The sequence below is a fragment of the Balaenoptera physalus genome (assembly GCF_965194825.1).
Source record: "Balaenoptera physalus genome assembly, chromosome: 7".
NCBI classification, from domain to species: Eukaryota; Metazoa; Chordata; class Mammalia; order Artiodactyla; family Balaenopteridae; genus Balaenoptera; species Balaenoptera physalus.
Window position 1 is genome coordinate 24,202,448 of NC_138886.1, and position 17,576 is coordinate 24,220,023.

At 41.5% G+C, this 17,576-nt stretch overlaps 1 protein-coding gene across 11 annotated transcripts in view; it reads left to right on the top strand.

The window, feature by feature from the left end:
- The window catches only part of FRRS1L (ferric chelate reductase 1 like), a 34,435-nt gene that overhangs the window by 3,910 nt on the left and 12,949 nt on the right, over window positions 1–17,576 (top strand). For 7 of the 11 annotated variants that reach the window (XR_014265658.1, XR_014265659.1, XR_014265660.1 and 4 more), the window contains exons 2-3: window positions 12,910–13,048; window positions 16,066–16,312. Coding sequence is in view for 6 of the 11 variants with exons in the window: in XM_082469231.1 (XP_082325357.1) it covers window positions 12,910–13,048; window positions 16,066–16,312 (386 nt within the window). In the remaining 5 variants the exon portion in view is untranslated. Of the gene's footprint in view, window positions 1–10,739; window positions 10,825–12,909; window positions 13,049–16,065; window positions 17,559–17,576 lie in introns of all 11 variants that reach the window. The other 4 variants (XM_082469234.1, XM_082469235.1, XM_082469236.1 and 1 more) reach the window with 3 other exon arrangements.

Genomic DNA, 17,576 nt, shown 5'->3' on the forward strand with positions numbered 1-17,576 from the left:
ATGAGAGCTGGGTCACATCTCTTTCCCCACTTCCATCCCACTTCTTTACTGTTTTCCCACATGTCATGCGTCCCTAGTGTGAGCCACCGTTGTTGGGGCCTGGTGGGCCCAGAGACAGGGGGTTTGTCCCTCAATGACCTCCCTGTAGAGGCAGTGTTTCAGTGAGCACAAAAGCCAAGCTGATTTTCTTCAGAAGGAATGGAAACTGGCCTCTTACTTCTGCAATTTGGAAAGTGATTTTCCTTTTCTTCTGCTAAGAGGAATACCCAAGAATCAAGTTGGGCTTTGAAATGTTGTGTGTCCCAGCAGATGATATGATGCTGGATGTATCTGTTACTTAAGATTAGGTTTAGCTACCTACAACAAACAAACATTAATAGCTTAAATAAGATAGAAGTTCCTCTGTCACGTAAAGAAATCTAGGAGTAGGCAGTCTAAAACTGGTCATCGGAGACACTAATCCTGGTCTTCTGCTTCTTCACAACTCTTAGAATGTAACTTCATGGTCCAAAATGGCTGCTTCATCTCCAGCCATTACATTCACTTTCCAGACCGTGGGAAAGAGGAAGTGGGAAGAAGGTCACTGACTACTTTATAAGGAAATTGCTCAGAAGGCCCATGTAACAATTCTACTTACACTTCATTAGCCACAACCTAGTCATATGGTCACACATAGGTGCAGAGGAGGCTGGGAAATGTAGCCTTTATCTGGGAAGTAATCTGCCCAATTCTAAAGCTGGACTTACTGTATTATATGGAGAAATGGATTTGGGGAAATATATTAGTTGGGTAGATGCTTAACTGCTGAAATAGGGACCCCAACATACAGTGGCTTAAATAAGATAGTTTATTTTTCTCTCACTTGAATCTGGCTGGTCTGGGCAGGTGGTCCAGCTCTGTTCCACAAGGTCATTCAAGGACCTAGATTCTTTCCCTGATGTTGTTCCCCCACCCTCTAAGGCTTTGTCCTCATCTGTGTGGAAGTCAGGTTGCTTGCACGTCTTTGTTCAAGCTTGAGGAAAGGAGAAAGAGAGGGAGTTCAGGACAATTACCTTTTAGGCTGGTTGCACAAATCACTGCTACTAACATTCCCTTGGCGAGAACCTAATTACGTGACCTAGCTGCAAGGGAGGCTGAAAAGTAGAGTCTTCTATCTGGGCAGCCATGTGGCCAGGGAGAAGGAAAGAATGCAGGGGCAGAGTAGGGGAACAACAAGCAGAAGTAGAATCTGTCACTCTATAAAAGAATAAATAGTACAAAATCCATCTCTTTTTGAAAGCATGTAATACGTAGTTATTCATAGTCAGCCTAGCACACAGCCAGGTGACTCAAAGGTGGCACATGAGAAATTATATTCTCATTGGGCACATGCACCTAACAAATGGAGAACAAGGTCAGATTCTATGTCAGTTTGTATATATAGAGAGAATGAAGTTAGTTGTATAGTCCAGGCACTTTTATGAACATGGACATCAGGTGGGCTGCAGCCCAAAGGAAAGCTTTATAGAGTTGAACCAGGAAGTGTGAGAGACTTTGGTGAGACAAAAAGGGGAGGGCACTTAGGTGAGGTGACCCTACAGGGGTAGCAGCGTCTGTGATATGTGTACAAATCTCTAGTTTGTCTGCTTGGCACTCTCACCCATTCTGCACATACAACCTGAAGCCTGGCTCTAACCCTCAAAAATCTGCAATGGTTCCAACCTACTCCCTGGATGAAGCTTCAGCTCCTTTATCTGGAATTTTCTGTCTGACCCAACTTTCATTTACAACCATCTCTCACTCCTTCCTTTCCCTCACTCTGAGCTTTCACTGTCCGTTCTACTCTTCTCTCTGATCCTTTCACTTATCTTCAAAGGCTGATCCTACAACCATCTGGTGGGTGCTAGTGGGGATGTTTATGGGGTGAGCCTCCCAGGGGAAGCACGTCTACTAGATTACCCTGGGCCTAGGCTTTAGCCTTGTGGGTCCTGAGTAGAGACTTTCCCAAGATCCTTAGAAATAATCAATGACACTGCCTTAAAAGGGTACTGCCAGAGATGGAGAAGCAGAACCAGGAAATGTCCCAGAATGGTTTCCCACCCAGGAGACGAAGGAAAAAGGCATCCGGAAGAGTGTCCCATGCCATGGGGAGGCCCAGTGAAGACTTAAAATAGTTGATGGATTCAGGAAATGAGAGGTAATGGGTGGATTTTCCTGGGATAAATTCAGTGGAGAAGGAAGGAGGGAGCCCAGTTGATTTTGGAGGAAGTGGCAAATGAAGAGGTAGAAGTAGTACCTTTAAACTATTCTGTCTTTCTATCAGTATAAGTGGGGTTGTCTTTTTCTAGTGATTGGGCTGTTTTCTCTATGCAGGGTACCCCCTTCTCAGGTTCAAAGTTGCCGACAAACTGAATTTTTAATGAAAAAGTAGCCCAGTAGTATGAAATCAGAAAAAGGGAATTAGAATAATGGGGGTGGGCATGGAGAATTCCCTGAAACTCTGGTTGAGCCCAGTGACCATTACCCACCTCGTCCAGAGACCATTTCTCCAGTGTCCAGGTTGCCCAAGACCCTCAGACCGCAGACTGAACACTGGCTGATTTGATGTTTCTCATCACCCCCTAACATATTCATTTTTTTTCATTTAAATTCTATTTTGGTTTAATGATGCTAGTTTTCAGAATTCTTGGGGGTTCCCACTGTCTTAGCCTATACTCCTCATCCTTACCGTCCCTGCTCAATTGCTACCTCTTTCAGAGGGCTTCTCTGCTTTTCTCCTCCCATTCCCTGCCATTAGGCAAGATATTCTCCCAGAGCACACTGTCTAACCGTGCTGTGACCCTCTGTGCTCTCTATGGTTAACAGTTTGGATACGTTCTTGGTGCTTGACTCCTGTCACTCATACCTCTTACCCTTGAGGTTCTCAAGCCAGAATCTGTATATTCAGAACAACAGTCGAATATAAAACAGATTACCACCTGATTATGGGCAAACCTCCTATTCTGCGGGTTCTCTGAAAACAATTGAGTTGGGTGTTGGCTTAGGGTTAAGTCCCAAGTGAAGCCTGCAGCTCCCTTTTCCTTGCTGCTAGGATTTATAGACCAGGTCTGCGGAGCAAGCCCTGAGACTCATCAGCCAGCCACTTGGATGATGGTAGCTGGCTTGCCCTTGGGCCATACCCTACCTAGGAAGGAAAAAAGGAACACCGTTCAAGGTTGCTTATCTTTAAGGCATAGTAGTCTGACCACTTGTAAAACATGACCCCATCGATGAGTTTCTGACCATTGAGTTCTGACCACAATTTTTCCCATCTTGGGAAAGAGCTAGTAAAGCAGTACAGAGAAGAACAGAGCTTGGGGGGAAGGGCAGGAATTCCTTCATCTGCCTATATTCTTCCTGCGTCTACTGTGTATTGTATGTGGATACATAACTCATCACCATACATATAAACATTTGGGATGCTTTTCCCCTGTGGTGCATATATACGTAGTGAGAATAAAAAGACCCCCCCCCCAACACACACACAGAGGCACATGCACACTTTTTTTTTTCATTTATAGTATCTCTTCATTTGTACTTTGGTTTGAACAAAGATAGTATCACCTTGTTCAGTGACAAAGTAGAAACAGCATATATATATATATATATATATATATATATATATATATATATATATATAGTTTTTGGGCGGGAGAATAAAACCAAAACAAATCACAGAAAAGGTAAATAATTTAAAGGTAAATACATCTAATTCATATCCATGACTCTAACCCAATAATAACACTAACTGGAGCTAACTTTTATTAAGTGCTTACTGCGTGCCAGCCACTGTCCTAAGTACCTTACCCATATTAACTTTAATCTTTATAGCAACACTCTGACTTAGATACTACTGCTATTCCCACTTTAGGGTTAAGGAAACTGACCCCCAGAAAGTTTAAATATTGTAGCTAAAGTCACACAGCTAGAAAGTAGTAGAGAACCGGGTGGGTTTGTTGTTGATTGACTTTATGGATAAGGTGGTGCGAGGTGTCCAGCGTGTTTAGAAGAGAGGGTCCCTGTGGACCCTCTCTTCTAAACACATGTGCTAGGAAATGCAGTGGAACAGGCGGGATGGGGCATTTTTATGGGCAAACTTGAAAAGAGGGGCTTGGAATTGATGGAGTAGTCAGTTGGGAACTGCAGGTTCCTGAGTGGTGGAGTGCCATGATGAAAGCTTTGCTAAACGGGCTCCACATGGGTGGAATGTTCCATTTTACAAAGTCCCGTGACATTTTTGCTTCACTATATGGTTCTGATAAGCAGAAACAATTCAGGCAGTCCAGAAAGAGAAATAGGCTGATGCAGTAGCTCTCAGAGATTTGAACAGATAATTTCTGGTTAAAACTTCAAGGAATTAAGTACCAAATTAATACCTGAGGGCTGTGATCCAAGCAGTTAATTAGAAGCAATAAATAGCAAACCAGAAGCCATTACCCACCCAGTGGAGTATGGCAAAACAGGCTCAAGGGATTGCAAAAGAGGAACAGATAGTGGCTGCGAGTTAGACAAGAATGGAAACCACAAAAGCATGTTGAGAACCTGGAGAAATGAACCAAGAAAATAAGTGTCTCTTGAAGGGAGGAAAAAATGGCTTTAGTTCTCCAAAACAGAACAGTTATTGGAGGGGTTTACAGGGCACATGTGAGAAGAAGGAAAGGGAAGGAGAAAAAAAATGTTTTTTTTGCCTCAAACCAATATTATTTGGTCTTTGTCCAAATTTTTTTTTTAATTAATTTATTTATTTATTTTTTATTTTATGGCTGTGTTGGGTCTTCGTTTCTGTGCGAGGGCTTTCTCTAGTTGTGGCAAGCGGGGGCCACTCTTCATCACGGTGCGTGGGCCTCTCACTATCGCGGCCTCTCTTGTTGAGGAGCACAGGCTCCAGATGCACAGGCTCAGTAATTGTGGCTCACGGGCCCAGTTGCTCCGCGGCATGTGGGATCTTCCCAGACCAGGGCTCGAACCCGTGTCCCCTGCATTGGCAGGCAGATTCTCAACCACTGCGCCACCAGGGAAGCCCATCCAAATTTTAATTTTCGATAAAGAGAAAGAAAGCACTAAAATGGAAAGTGGAGGGAAAGGAACAAACAAACAAAACCACCAAAAACCAGTAATAAAAAAGTGGGAGCAACAACATTCTAAATCAACTTATACTTATATAGAAAAGAAAAGTGGGAGCATGGACAAAGCTAAGGGGAAAAGGAGAACCTGAATGGCTGGATGTCTGACGCATACATCTCAGGACTAAGGAAGACGAGTGAGTGTACGAGAGATAGGAGGGGGTGGGGAGAGGTCAGTAAAGGTCTTCAAATAGCGTTGTGACAAGATCTGATTTCTGTTTTAGAAACCTGGCGCTGGTGGAAGAATTAGAAGGGAAGTGGGGGAATCAGATAAGAGGTGGTGCAATAGCCAAGAGGCAGGCTCATGTTTCAGGGTGGGAATGAAAGGAATGGTGATGGAGGAAATGTTCCAGGTGGAGGAATCTAGGGTTTCAGGGTTGGGAGACTGGCGGTGGGTGGTGGGATTCTTCACTAAGATAGAAAACATAGGAGGAAGGGCATCTGGGAGGTGGAGGAGCTCAGTGTTGGGCATCTGGAATTGTTTTGCTTGTGGAATGTCCAGGCAGAAACCCCTGGAGGCAGTTGATTGTTGGGCTTAAACGTTGATATAAGAAAAGGAGAAGTGCCAAAGAATTGTGAAGTTAGAGAAAGAAAAACTCTAAGGAAACTAGGAGGAAAGAAATAACGAAATAGCAGAATTTAATGAAACAGAAACCAAATATTCACTAAAGACGATCAAAAAAGCCAGAAGTGATTCTTCGAAAATATGAATGAAGTAGATACATGTATTAGTCAGTGTTATCCAGAGAGACACAACCAATAGGATATGTATGTATATATAGATGAGAGACAGAGAGAGAGAAGTTTATTTTAAGGAGTTGGCTCACACAATTTTGGAGGTTGGCAAGTACAGAATCTGCAGGGCGGGTTGGCAGTCTGGAGACCCAGGAGAGAGCCGATGTTATAGGTCAAGTCTGAAGGCCATCTGCCACAGAATTCACTCTTGCTTGGGGAAGGTCAGTCTTTTTGTTCTGTCCAGCTGGGGATGAGGCCCACCTACATTATGGAGGGCAATCTGCTTTACTCAGAGTCCACTGATATAAAATGTTAAATGTTTATCTCATCCAAAAACAGTCTCACAGAAACATCCAGAATAATGTTTGACCACATATCTGGGCACCTGGCCTAGCCAAGTTGACACATAAAATTAACTCTCACAATAGGATTCTGGCAAGATTGATAAGGAGAAAAAGAGAGAAGACAAATAATATTAGGAATGAAAAAAGGGAGAAATAACCCTAGACATAGCAGAGATTAAAAAGCTAATACATTACAACTCAATAATAAAAAGACAGCCTACCCTATTAAAACATGGAGAAAGGCTCTAAATAGACATTTCTCCAAAGAAGATATACAAATAGCCAATAAGCACATGAAAAGTTACTCAGCATCATTAGTCATTAAGGAAATGCAAATCAAAATCATAATGAGATACCACTTAACACCCACTAGGATGGCTATAATAAAAAAAAAAAAAAAAGGACCTCCCCCCAACCCCCCCCCCCCCCCCCCCGCCGCCACAGTACATTGCTGGTAAGAATGTAAAACAGTGCGGCTACTTTGGAAAATAATTTGATAGTTCCTCACAAAGTTAAACGTAGAGTTAACATATGACACAGCAATTCTGTTCCAAGAGAACTGAAAACATATGTTCACACAAAGACTTACACACAGATGTTCATGGCAGCATTATTCATAATAGCCCCAAAGTAGAAACAACCCAAATGTCTGTCAGCCCCTGAATGGATAAAAAAATGTGGTATATCCATACAACGGAGTGTTCCATAAATCAAGAAATATTGTTAATTCTGTGTACCTAGGGTATTTAAAAATTAAAATTCTACAATCAAAATAATTTTCCAATAAAATTGTACAGTGCATGTGAAACAGATCCGATTGAATATCTTTATTCTCTAGGCTTCAAGATGATAACTGCTAATAAGATACGGTTTTTTACAAACATTTACATTGTATTGCTATTCAAGGATTAATACACTTAATCTCTACCCATCAAGGTTCAGTCAGAAAGACAGAAACCAATTTTTTAAGCTTTTTAAAACAGGATAACCAGCCCAGGGAGCTGTCTGAAAAGGTATTGAGGGGACTGCAGAAGCAAAAAGGGAGCTCAGAGAAAGTCACTTTGGGAAGCGACTGCCGGCCCTGGGGCTGAGGGAGCAGAGAGAAGGGCTTGAGGTTGTGAGAACCAAGAGCTCAGATAAGGGACCTCCCACTCCCACCCCCACCCCAGAGGTGCAGCCCATCCTCTGAGAATGGGCTGTCTGCCCAGCTGATGCTGGTTCCTTTGAAGAGGCTGGTCCTGGGAGTCTAGAAAAAAGCTGTAGACTCAAACTGACTGCCAATGCAAGGATGAAGTAGAGTTGCTGAGGACTTGCATATTGGACAGCAATCAAACAGGAACAAATGGTCTTTCCCTCCTCCTGCCTCCCAACCTCCCTTTAATGTTTTCTTTTGGCAGAACCTAGCCAGCTGGCAAAGGAGAGATGTGGTTTGCATAGTACTAGCCCATCCTACAGCTGGCTGTAGAGGCTGGGTTGTAGCTGAGATACAGGAGCTTAAATATTGGCATGTGGTCCAAACTTATTTTATTCCAAATAGTGAGATCATTTAATTTCAGGAAAAAAAATACATAATATTGCTTTGCTTATATTTTGATACAAACCCCAGTTGGTGTCTTGAAATTCAGTTCTGGCACTAATGACCCCACAGGTTAAAGGGCATGGTCCACAACAAGACTAGCCTCACTTCAGACCAACTGGCTACCAATCCAGGGGCCACTCACAACCCCCCTTGGGTTCTATAACTCACTAGAACATCTCAAAGGATTCAGGAATGGGCTGTACACACAATAACAGTTTTAGTATCAAGGATACAGCTCAGGAACAGCCAATGAAGACACACAGAGGGCAGAGTCTGGGGAGCTCATGAATGCAGTTTCCGTGTCCTGTCCTGGAAGGAGAGGATTCCTGTCCAGGGAATCATGACTTGTCACCGTCCCGGCATATCAGTGTGTTCACCACCAGGAAGCTGCACTGAGCTTCAGTGTCCAGTGTTTCTACTGGGGTTTCATTACCTAGGCATGGTTGATTTAATCATTAGCTACAGAATTGAACTCAATCTCCAGCCCCTCACCCCCTCCCTGGAGGCAGGGCTAGCTCAAAGCCCCAAACCTCTAATCGCGTGGTTCATCTTTCTAGTGACCAGTCCCCATTCTGAGTCATCTTATCTCTTAGCATAAACTCAGGTGTGAACCCAAGGGGCTCAGGAATAAGAAAGACCCATTGGGAAATTCCAAGGATTTAGAGTCTCCCTCCCAGGAACCAGGGACAAAAACCAGTCAAATTCTTTATTACAAAACATCTTACAGGGACTTCCCTGGTGGCACAGTGGTTAAGAATCCGCTTGCCAGTGCAGGGGACATGGGTTCGAGCCCTGGTCCAGGAAGATCCCACATGCCGCGGAGCAACTAAGCCCGTGTGCCACAGCTACTGAGCTTGCGCTCTAGAGCCTGCGAGCCACAACTACTGAGCCCGTGTGCCTAGAGCCCGTGCTCCGCAACAAGAGAAGCCACCGCAAAGAGAAGCCTGCACACCGCAACGAAGAGTAGCTCCCACTCGCCACAACTAGAGAAAGCCTGCGTGCAACAACGAAGACCCAGTGCAGTGAAAAATAAATAAATAAATAAATTTATATTTAAAAAAAACAAAACATCTTACAAAATGAGAAGGAAATGTGATATTATTAAATGATGCCCAAATTCATTTGACAACAAAAGTTCTCATTCCAAGATTTAGAAGCATATAAAATAGGAAATCAGTGCTAGAAAAGCCATGAGAAATAAGCCATTTACCAACATTAATAAACTAGTTTAATACATTTATAAGTGAGCTTTGTTCCAAAACTTGCTCTTATTTGGAGCTTAGAAACCCATTCTTCTTCTAGAGACGATCTTACCCAATGGTTAGTTTAAAAATTTAATAGTAATAATAATCCAATAGTAATAATTACTGGCATTTATTGAGCTGGAAATTTGCTATATGCTGATGTATTATTCTAGATGCTAGGAAGTAGGATGATGGAAGGCAATGGTGAACCTGAGTCAGAAGCAACATTACAAGAGATTGTCTTTTTCAGACACCTATACAACCTTAAAAACGTAAGTAGTCATTGCATTCCTGGATAAATACTCTGAGGAAAAATAGCCACAGCATTGTAGTGAGAAATAAGAGGAAGAACATATAGGATGATGCTTAACATAGTAGCATCGAACTCCATAAATATTAAGAGAAAAACAAAAAACTCATCCAAGGTGGGACTCAGTCTATGGTACTTAAGTGGATTTACGACTTCGCATAAAATAAGCATGAAAATAGAAAAAGTAATGCATCTGGCCCAAGTACTTAAAGATGGTGAAAAGGTAGGGCTGTACTTTAGTATGTGATCAAGATCTAGGGTAGTAGAGATGAACTGTCCAGGGAGCACAGATATGAACCAGGAAAATGTGGCCTGGTGACTTTTTTTTTTTATCGAAGTGTAGTTGATTTACAATGTCGTGCTAATCTCTGCTGTATAGCAAAGTGACTCAGTTATACACATATAGACATTCTTTTTTTAGATTCTTTTCCATTATGGTTTATCACAGGATATTGAATATAGTTTCCTGCGCTATATACATTAGGACCTTCTTGTTTATCCATTCTAAATGTAATAGTTTGCATCTGCTGTTGGCTTTTTTTAAAAGTATAATTTAATGAAACAAAGTAAAGAAAACCTCATTTTAAAAAATTACAAACCACAAAGAAAGGACTTCAGAATAGTGAGAAAAGAAAAACTAATCCAATAATTTTTTTAAGTGTATTTGCACTGCCTAATATCTATGGGTGATTTTATTTATTCATCTGACAATCATTCAATGTCCAGTGTCAAGCACTGTGCTGGGCAGAGACTACAAGATGAATCACACATGGTGCAGGGAGTGAACAGCCTAGAAGAAAAATATTTGTGTCGCAGACTGGAAGCATAATGCAGGCTTTCCTTTGATGTGTGGTTGAATGCATTATGATGTTAAGAAAGATGCATGAAGTGATGTGTTTAAAGAGTTAGTGAGATAAGAAAATGTTCTATACAGCTTAATGGAAAATGGAACTTCAGAGAAACAGAAAAATCCTATTATAACATATAGTTATAAATGGAAAACCTCTGCTATCAAATATAGAAATGTTTCGTTTATTTTTTCTCTTAGAACATGTGTATTGTATAAAACTGTGATTTTCACACTCTCAGGGGACAGTGGTGAGCCAGTGGGTATGATATTATGCCCTCTTTCAGTGCCTCAGGCTCCTTACCTGTAAATGAGGAAAAAGCCCTTTCTCAGTTAACACGTAAGGCTGGGTTCAAAGATGTGTGCCCCTACCTGCCCCTCATGAAAAGGGTGATTGGGCTTCAACAAAGCTCTTTTCTGAGGCCTTCACCATTTCTAGACGCGTGCGCTAGAGAATAGTCAACCTACTAAAAAGAAGCATTTCTCATTGGAAACGTTGTTCCTGGATTTTCTAACCATTATTTATTCTCACTGGCCAGGTTACCCTTTCCCTACTGCTCCTCCTGTGGATCCATTTGCCAAAATCAAAGTGGATGACTGTGGAAAAACTAAGGGATGCTTTAGGTTGGTAGATCTGCGAGTTGGATAACTTTAAAGCCAAGACTTTGATTTTACTTCTCAAGGTAGTATTTAAATTGCATGCAGTTCACTCTAACCAGGGACCTGTACCCCTCATAACTTCAGCAGGGATGCGGCTTGTTTCTGAGGGCCACACCAGGTTTCAGTCTTCCAAGCCTTGGGCTGTAGCATGCCCGTTGGCCCTAGAACGTTCTTCTCTAGTTCTTCATTTATGACTGTACGCCATTGGCTCAGGTGTCTAACCAGTTGGCTATATGAGAAAGAATCACATAACACAGAATATGTCTCTGCTTATTCAGCAGGGGTGTGGATGGGACAGGCAATAATAGATGTGCCTAAGACCCAGTTCCTTTTCAAATCAATAGTCATGACTTATGGGTAGCTGTATGATACTAACTAGTCATTATGCATTGATTATTGTGTCTAGCTAGTTGTCTCAGATCTAGTGAGTTCCTGCCTGATTATTAGTAGTATTCTGTCAAGACGTGATGGGCTGGAGCTAGAAAACAGTAGTGTAGACAGTGGGCCTCCCGTCTAGACAGCTGTGCTTTGTTGGGAAAGCCTCCTTTTCTTTGAATCCTTTATTTCCTAAAACAAATTGTCCTTGAGTAAAGATTTTGATGGCCACTGCACTGAATGTTTTGATTTTTTTTTTTTTTTTTGGTTCAGTGCTCAAGGAGAAACAATTGAACATGGGGGTTTTGAGTTTTCTTTGGATTACAAGTGTATTTCTAAGGAATTTTAAAAAAAATCCAGTGATACTATTATTGGGGAAGATAGCCAGCAAAGAATAGTTCTGGTGATTAGAGGATATTTTTGAGAAGGGAAGGCATTTTAGTGCCCTGCTGGCTTCAGGGAGACTTGCTTTCTGGCCCATTCACCCCTCTTTTAGCTTTCCTCACCCTTTTCAGGTTTTTCATCCCAGTTCCTGTGGTCTTAAGCTTACACCTCCTGCCAGCTTCTCAGGGTATCTGCCAGCAGAGCTGCATGTTCCTTGTCTCCCTCCTCCGTCAATACTTGGCAGCCTTGTATCCTGTACTTTTAGATACCTTCCATCTGAGCTTAGATTATCCCACCCGTTGCTACAATTTTCTGTCGTTTCTGAAAACGGTGTAAAGCAGTGTTCCTAAAACTAGGGCTTGCTGATCCTTAAAGGATCCACACGTCCTCTGGAAGAAAATTTAAATTCATGTTTTCATGTCAGTGATGTTCCTTAAACAGATTAACAAACGCATAATCTGGTTATCTGGATAACCACCTTACAGTGCTCTATACTTTAGTGTCTGAATTGTATTAGCACCAAGTAGTCCGATAGAGCAAAAGCAAATTTTATGAATAAATGATGCATTCGCGCCCAGTGAATACCAGATGAGGCATTTGTTTGGTGCCTTGTATGTATAAGTGTTGTGGAGCAGTTCAAATAGATAAAAGTGGAGGGGAGTGGAGTCATGTCTAGTAGTAAGAACATGCTCAAAATAAAGACCCTGCAGAGTCCAGTCAGACACACTACATGCAGGTAAGCAGAAAGTCGCTTTCAGTGAAATGACATCATTCATCACGTGAATGCTATGAATTTAAAAGTTCCTGGTTTTGTAGTTTAATCTTTATTTAATTTGCCCATTTTTGTTAGTTTAATTTTGTAGTTTAATTGAAAATTTGTAAGTGAAAAGAACTGGTAATTTAAATTATTTAAATTAACTCAGAGAATTTTTTTTCTCTAAAAGGGATGCAGAAATAATTCAGTAATAATTAATATTTGAGAAACTCTAATAACAGGGTTCTAGAGAACCCTGGCTAGGCCTGGAGGCCCAGGTTCAGTCCTGTTGCAGCTTGATTCACTCGGTAAGTTCCTTCCCATCTCTGGACCTCAGTTTGCAGGTAGATAAAGCGGAGCGGTTCATCTCCATGGTCTCTCCTGAGTGAAACTGGGGTTTTGAGATCCCAGGTAGCAAAGATCTAATTTATTTATTAATATTGCTTAGCGTCCTGCCTTACACACAGATGTTCTGTTAATGTATTTTGAGTAAGTGGCTGAGGAAGCAGTAATATCTGTTTTGATACATCCTATAGATATGGCAAACCGGGCTGTAATGCAGAGACCTGCGACTACTTCCTCAGCTACCGGATGATAGGGGCCGATGTGGAATTTGAGCTGAGTGCAGACACAGATGGTTGGGTAGCAGTTGGATTCTCTTCAGACAGGAAAATGGTAAGACACAAAGCATGATAGAAGCTAATTTTTCTCTTCAGTTTGCCGTGCTACTTTAGACTTTAGAGAATGAGCACGGTTGTGTTTCCCTAAGTTATGACGCCACTTTTAAATGGGAGAAGCCGATTTCTGGCATTTAATTTTCTTTTTCAAAGTAAAGCAAGTAAATTGATCAAATCCTTATAACAATTATACTAGTTACGGCTCTCTGATTACAAGTTAAAAAAAAATTCAAGCTAGCTTAAACGGAGATGGAAGGGTTGGTTATGAGAATACAAGGTGTCTCGTGGTACCTGTATTCATTAGTTATTTCCACAGTACTGCTGCAAGAGAGCCCCCAAAACTACAGGGTTGATAACAGGAAGCATTTATTTCTTGCTCACATGTGTGTGGATTGGCTGGGACTCAGCTGGGCTTGGCTCCAGGCCATGGCTTGGATTCAGGTATTCTCTAATCATTCTGGAACCAGTAGCTACTCAGGCGTGTTTTTCTCATGGCAGAGGCAGAAGCACAAGAGCCATCCAAGCTTATTTCAAACCTGTGTTCACATCACATCTGCTGATAATATTCCATTGCCTGAAGTAATTCACACAGCCAAGCCCAGAATGAAGGGGCAGGGAAATACACTCCCTCTAGCGAGAAGCCTTGTGAAGGTGTATGTACATAATATAACAACAGGGGAGTGAAGAATTGTGTGCAACGATTCAGTCTTCCACAGTATGCATGGGCAAGAACACATCTGGTCCTCAGAAAAGACTGTGAGCGGTAACAGGCAGGAACCCAGGTAGCTGACCATCCCTTACCTCTGCTTCTGTCTGTTCCTCTGCTGCATCCTCTTTCCTCTGGAGCGTCAACATTTGCCATTCACTGTGCCAAGGTGCTTTCCAAATAGCCAGACTTTCTTAGGCCTTTGAACCTTTGCGTGTGCTGCTGCTTTTTCTACAAGACGCTTCTTCTCTTCACATGGTCTGTTTTGAGGTTCTTCCAATGAGAGGAGGGCAGCTCAGACCAGGGTTATGGCAGCAGGCGTGGTGGGAAGGGCTCAGATTTCAGATATGTTTTGAAGGTAACGCTGACAGTCTTTGCTGGTGGATTGGACATAGGTTGTATGTGGGCGGTAAGAAGAGACTAGGGGATCAGGCTAAGCAATCAGAGCTCCAGTGAGTTTGTTCTTGGAGAGTCACTAGAAGAATGCACTTCTCAGTCCAGGCTGTAAGACAGTGGGTCCACCTGGTAAGACGGCATGGATACTCATTTATATCACTTATCTCCTGCTTTAGGGTCAATAGGAGAAACAGCAGGTGTATGCCATCCCAGAATCTGGCTTGCGGTGCAATTGACCATTTCTTGTCCTGGAATGCATTTGCACTCATGATGCAGCTGTTAAGATTAGGGGGCTCAGAGGAGGGAGGTCGAGTGAGGAGCATTCAGATTTTATGTTTGACATTTTGCTATCTAGAGGCCTTTAAAGTATAGGTCTCAAAAAAAAAATAAAATATAGGTCTCTCTTTTCTTCTCCTATTACTCCAAGAAGCACAGATTTAAAATTTTTCAAAACCTGATGCACAGGAAAAGCAAAATGGAACCCCTTTTTAATAACCTTTAACTTTTTTTGAAATGATGCATTACTGTTTTCTTCGTTAGATTTTATTTTTTAGAGCAGTTTTAGGTTCACAGCAAAATTGAATAGAGGGTACAGAAGATTTCCATATACCCCCCACACACACACACATACACGCAGAGCCTCCTCCATTATCAACATCCCTCACAGAAGAGTACATTTGTTATAACTGATGAACACCTATAACTTTTTTGGTTTGTTTTTTACAAAAATGTGAAACCTACAGACAAGCTGCAAGGATAGGACCATAAACTTCTGTATATATGTTTCACCTAGATTTCACCAAATGGTAACTTTTTTAATTGTGGCAAAACGTACATAACCTAAAATTTACCATTTTAAAGTATTCAATTCAGTGGCATCAGTTACTTTCATGGTGTGGAACTGTCACCACTATCACTTTTTCACAAACAATAACATTTGCCACATATGCTTTATGTCTCTCTACTGCTGCTGCTACTACAACAACTCTGACTGCTGCTACTACTTACTATTTTTATTACTTTCTGGAAACTTTGGAGGTTAAATTGAAGATATCATGACCCTTTAACCCTAAATATTTAAGTGGGTATCTCCTAAGATCAAAGACATTCTTTTTCATTATATAGTTTATTAAATTCAGGAAGTTTAACTTAGATACAATAGTATTATCAAATATAGTTGTCCATTTTCAAATTTGCCCTTTGTCCCAATACTGCCCTTTACAGAAATTTTTATTTTCTGACTCAGGAGTCTGTCTAGGAACACCATTAGCTGTCACGTATCTTTAGTCTTACTTATTTTGAAATAGTTTCTTATATTTTCTTTTTTCTTTTCTTTTTGGTCTTTCATGACATTGACCCTTTTGAAGATTACAGGCCAGTTTTTTGGTAGAATGACCTTCCATTCAGGTTTGTCTGATTGTTTGCTTATGATTAGGTTAGTGTCTGTGTTTTCGGCAGGACTGCCGGAGAGCTGGTGATGTATTCTTCTCTAAATGGCTCATTAGGAGGCACTCGATGTCAGCTACGGTGATACAAACTCTGGTCACTTGGTTAAAGATTTTTTTTAAAGATTTTTTTTGATGTGGATCATTTTTAAAGTCTTTATTGAATTTGTTACAATATTGCTTCTGTTTTATGTTTTGGTTTTTTTGGCCACAAGGCATGTGGGATCTTAGCTCCCTGACCAGGGATCAAACCCACACCCCCTGCACTGGAAGGTGAAGTCTTAACCACTGGACCGCCAGGGAAGTCCCTGGTTAAAGATTTTTAATGGCTTTTAGAACAATTTTGGGGTGTGGGGCTTCCAATTACAGAGTTAATGGATCGTATATTTCAGAGTGCAATTTCTTTCTAGCAGAAAAGTTTGCCAAAGACACACCTTTGACTTTTTTCTCCATCATCTTTCGTGTTAGGGTGGTGACGACGTCATGGCCTGCGTCCACGACGACAACGGCAGGGTGCGCGTACAGCACTTCTATAACGTAGGCCAGTGGGCAAAGGAGATTCAGAGAAACCCTGCCAGAGATGAAGAAGGAGTTTTTGAGAATAATCGGGTCACCTGCAGATTTAAACGGCCTGTGAACGTTCCCAGAGATGAAACGATTGTTGATCTGCATTTAAGTTGGTATTATCTGTTTGCTTGGGGTCCAGCCATTCAGGGTAAGCTTACATTTTGGTATCTGAATTAAACACCAGACACTGCTGTGATTGTAGTCCTTATTTACTGGGCGAGAGAGTGATAAGCACTTGCCTAACGTAAGAGAGAAAGGCGATATGAATGTTCTGCCTTCAGAATGTTATAATGGACTTATACACATGAACACAGAAATGGACAAGTTATACACATGCATAGTTAGAGCAAGATATACAAGATAGTATATGATGAGCTTTGTGCTTAATGAAACAGATCATATGTCTGCTGTATATGGTATGTGGACTCTAATTCTCACAGTGGTCTCATTTACTCCTCACCACGTCCTCCAGAATTGTAGGAATTATCTTCCTCATTTTAGAGAGATTAAGGGACTTGCTCAAGGCTATATAGCTAATTAATGGAAGAACTGAAATTCAAACCTAGATCTGTCTGACTTCAAAATCAGGGAGTACTCTTAACTCCTATGCTCTAAATAGAAAAATACTGAACAGGAAAGGGCCTCTGGTGACTTCTCTAGAGATTGACACTCACTTTATGACTATTCTGGTGGTCATAAATCTACCAAATTATCCTACTGTTTAGCCCATTACTCCTCAAATTTTAATGTGTATGGGGATTGCCTGGCTATATTGTTAAAATGCAGTTTTCAGTAGGTCTAGGGTGGGTCTGAGATTCTGCGTTTCTAACAAGTTGGTCCACTGATGACCTCACTCTGGGCGGCAAGGCTCTTCAGCATTTCCCCAACAGTGACCCAAGGATATCCTGAGGCCTTTGAGAGGCTGCTAAAATCAAATTACACTGTGTCTACAGCATTCCTCCTGGTTCATCAGCCTGATGGCCTGACCAAGGATGGAAGTGAGCTGTTCTCAATCCCTGTATGAGAACTCATTCTGGGAATTGCATCTTTCTCATCAACTATCCGTTGCCTAATCTGATCTTGTTTTCCTCTTCAAATTGTTCCCATTGATCGATTGGAGATTTTATACCTTTTTTTTTTTCGCCTGTTTCTAGTTGGGAAAACATATGGATGCCTCGAGATTTGTGACACCTTTTCCATTTGTTTATTTCCTAGGTTACCGACAGTGGGCCTACAATTATACCTTTGAGTACTTTCAATGCCCTGGGAAATAAACTATGTCTTAGGCTGGAGAAATGAACTCATTTTAAATGATGGGATTTGGAATCTAAAACTCTGGGTTTGAGTTTGGTTCTGCCTCTTGGTAGCTGTATCTAGCCTTTCCCTCAAGAAAGGTATGAATTGGAGGTACA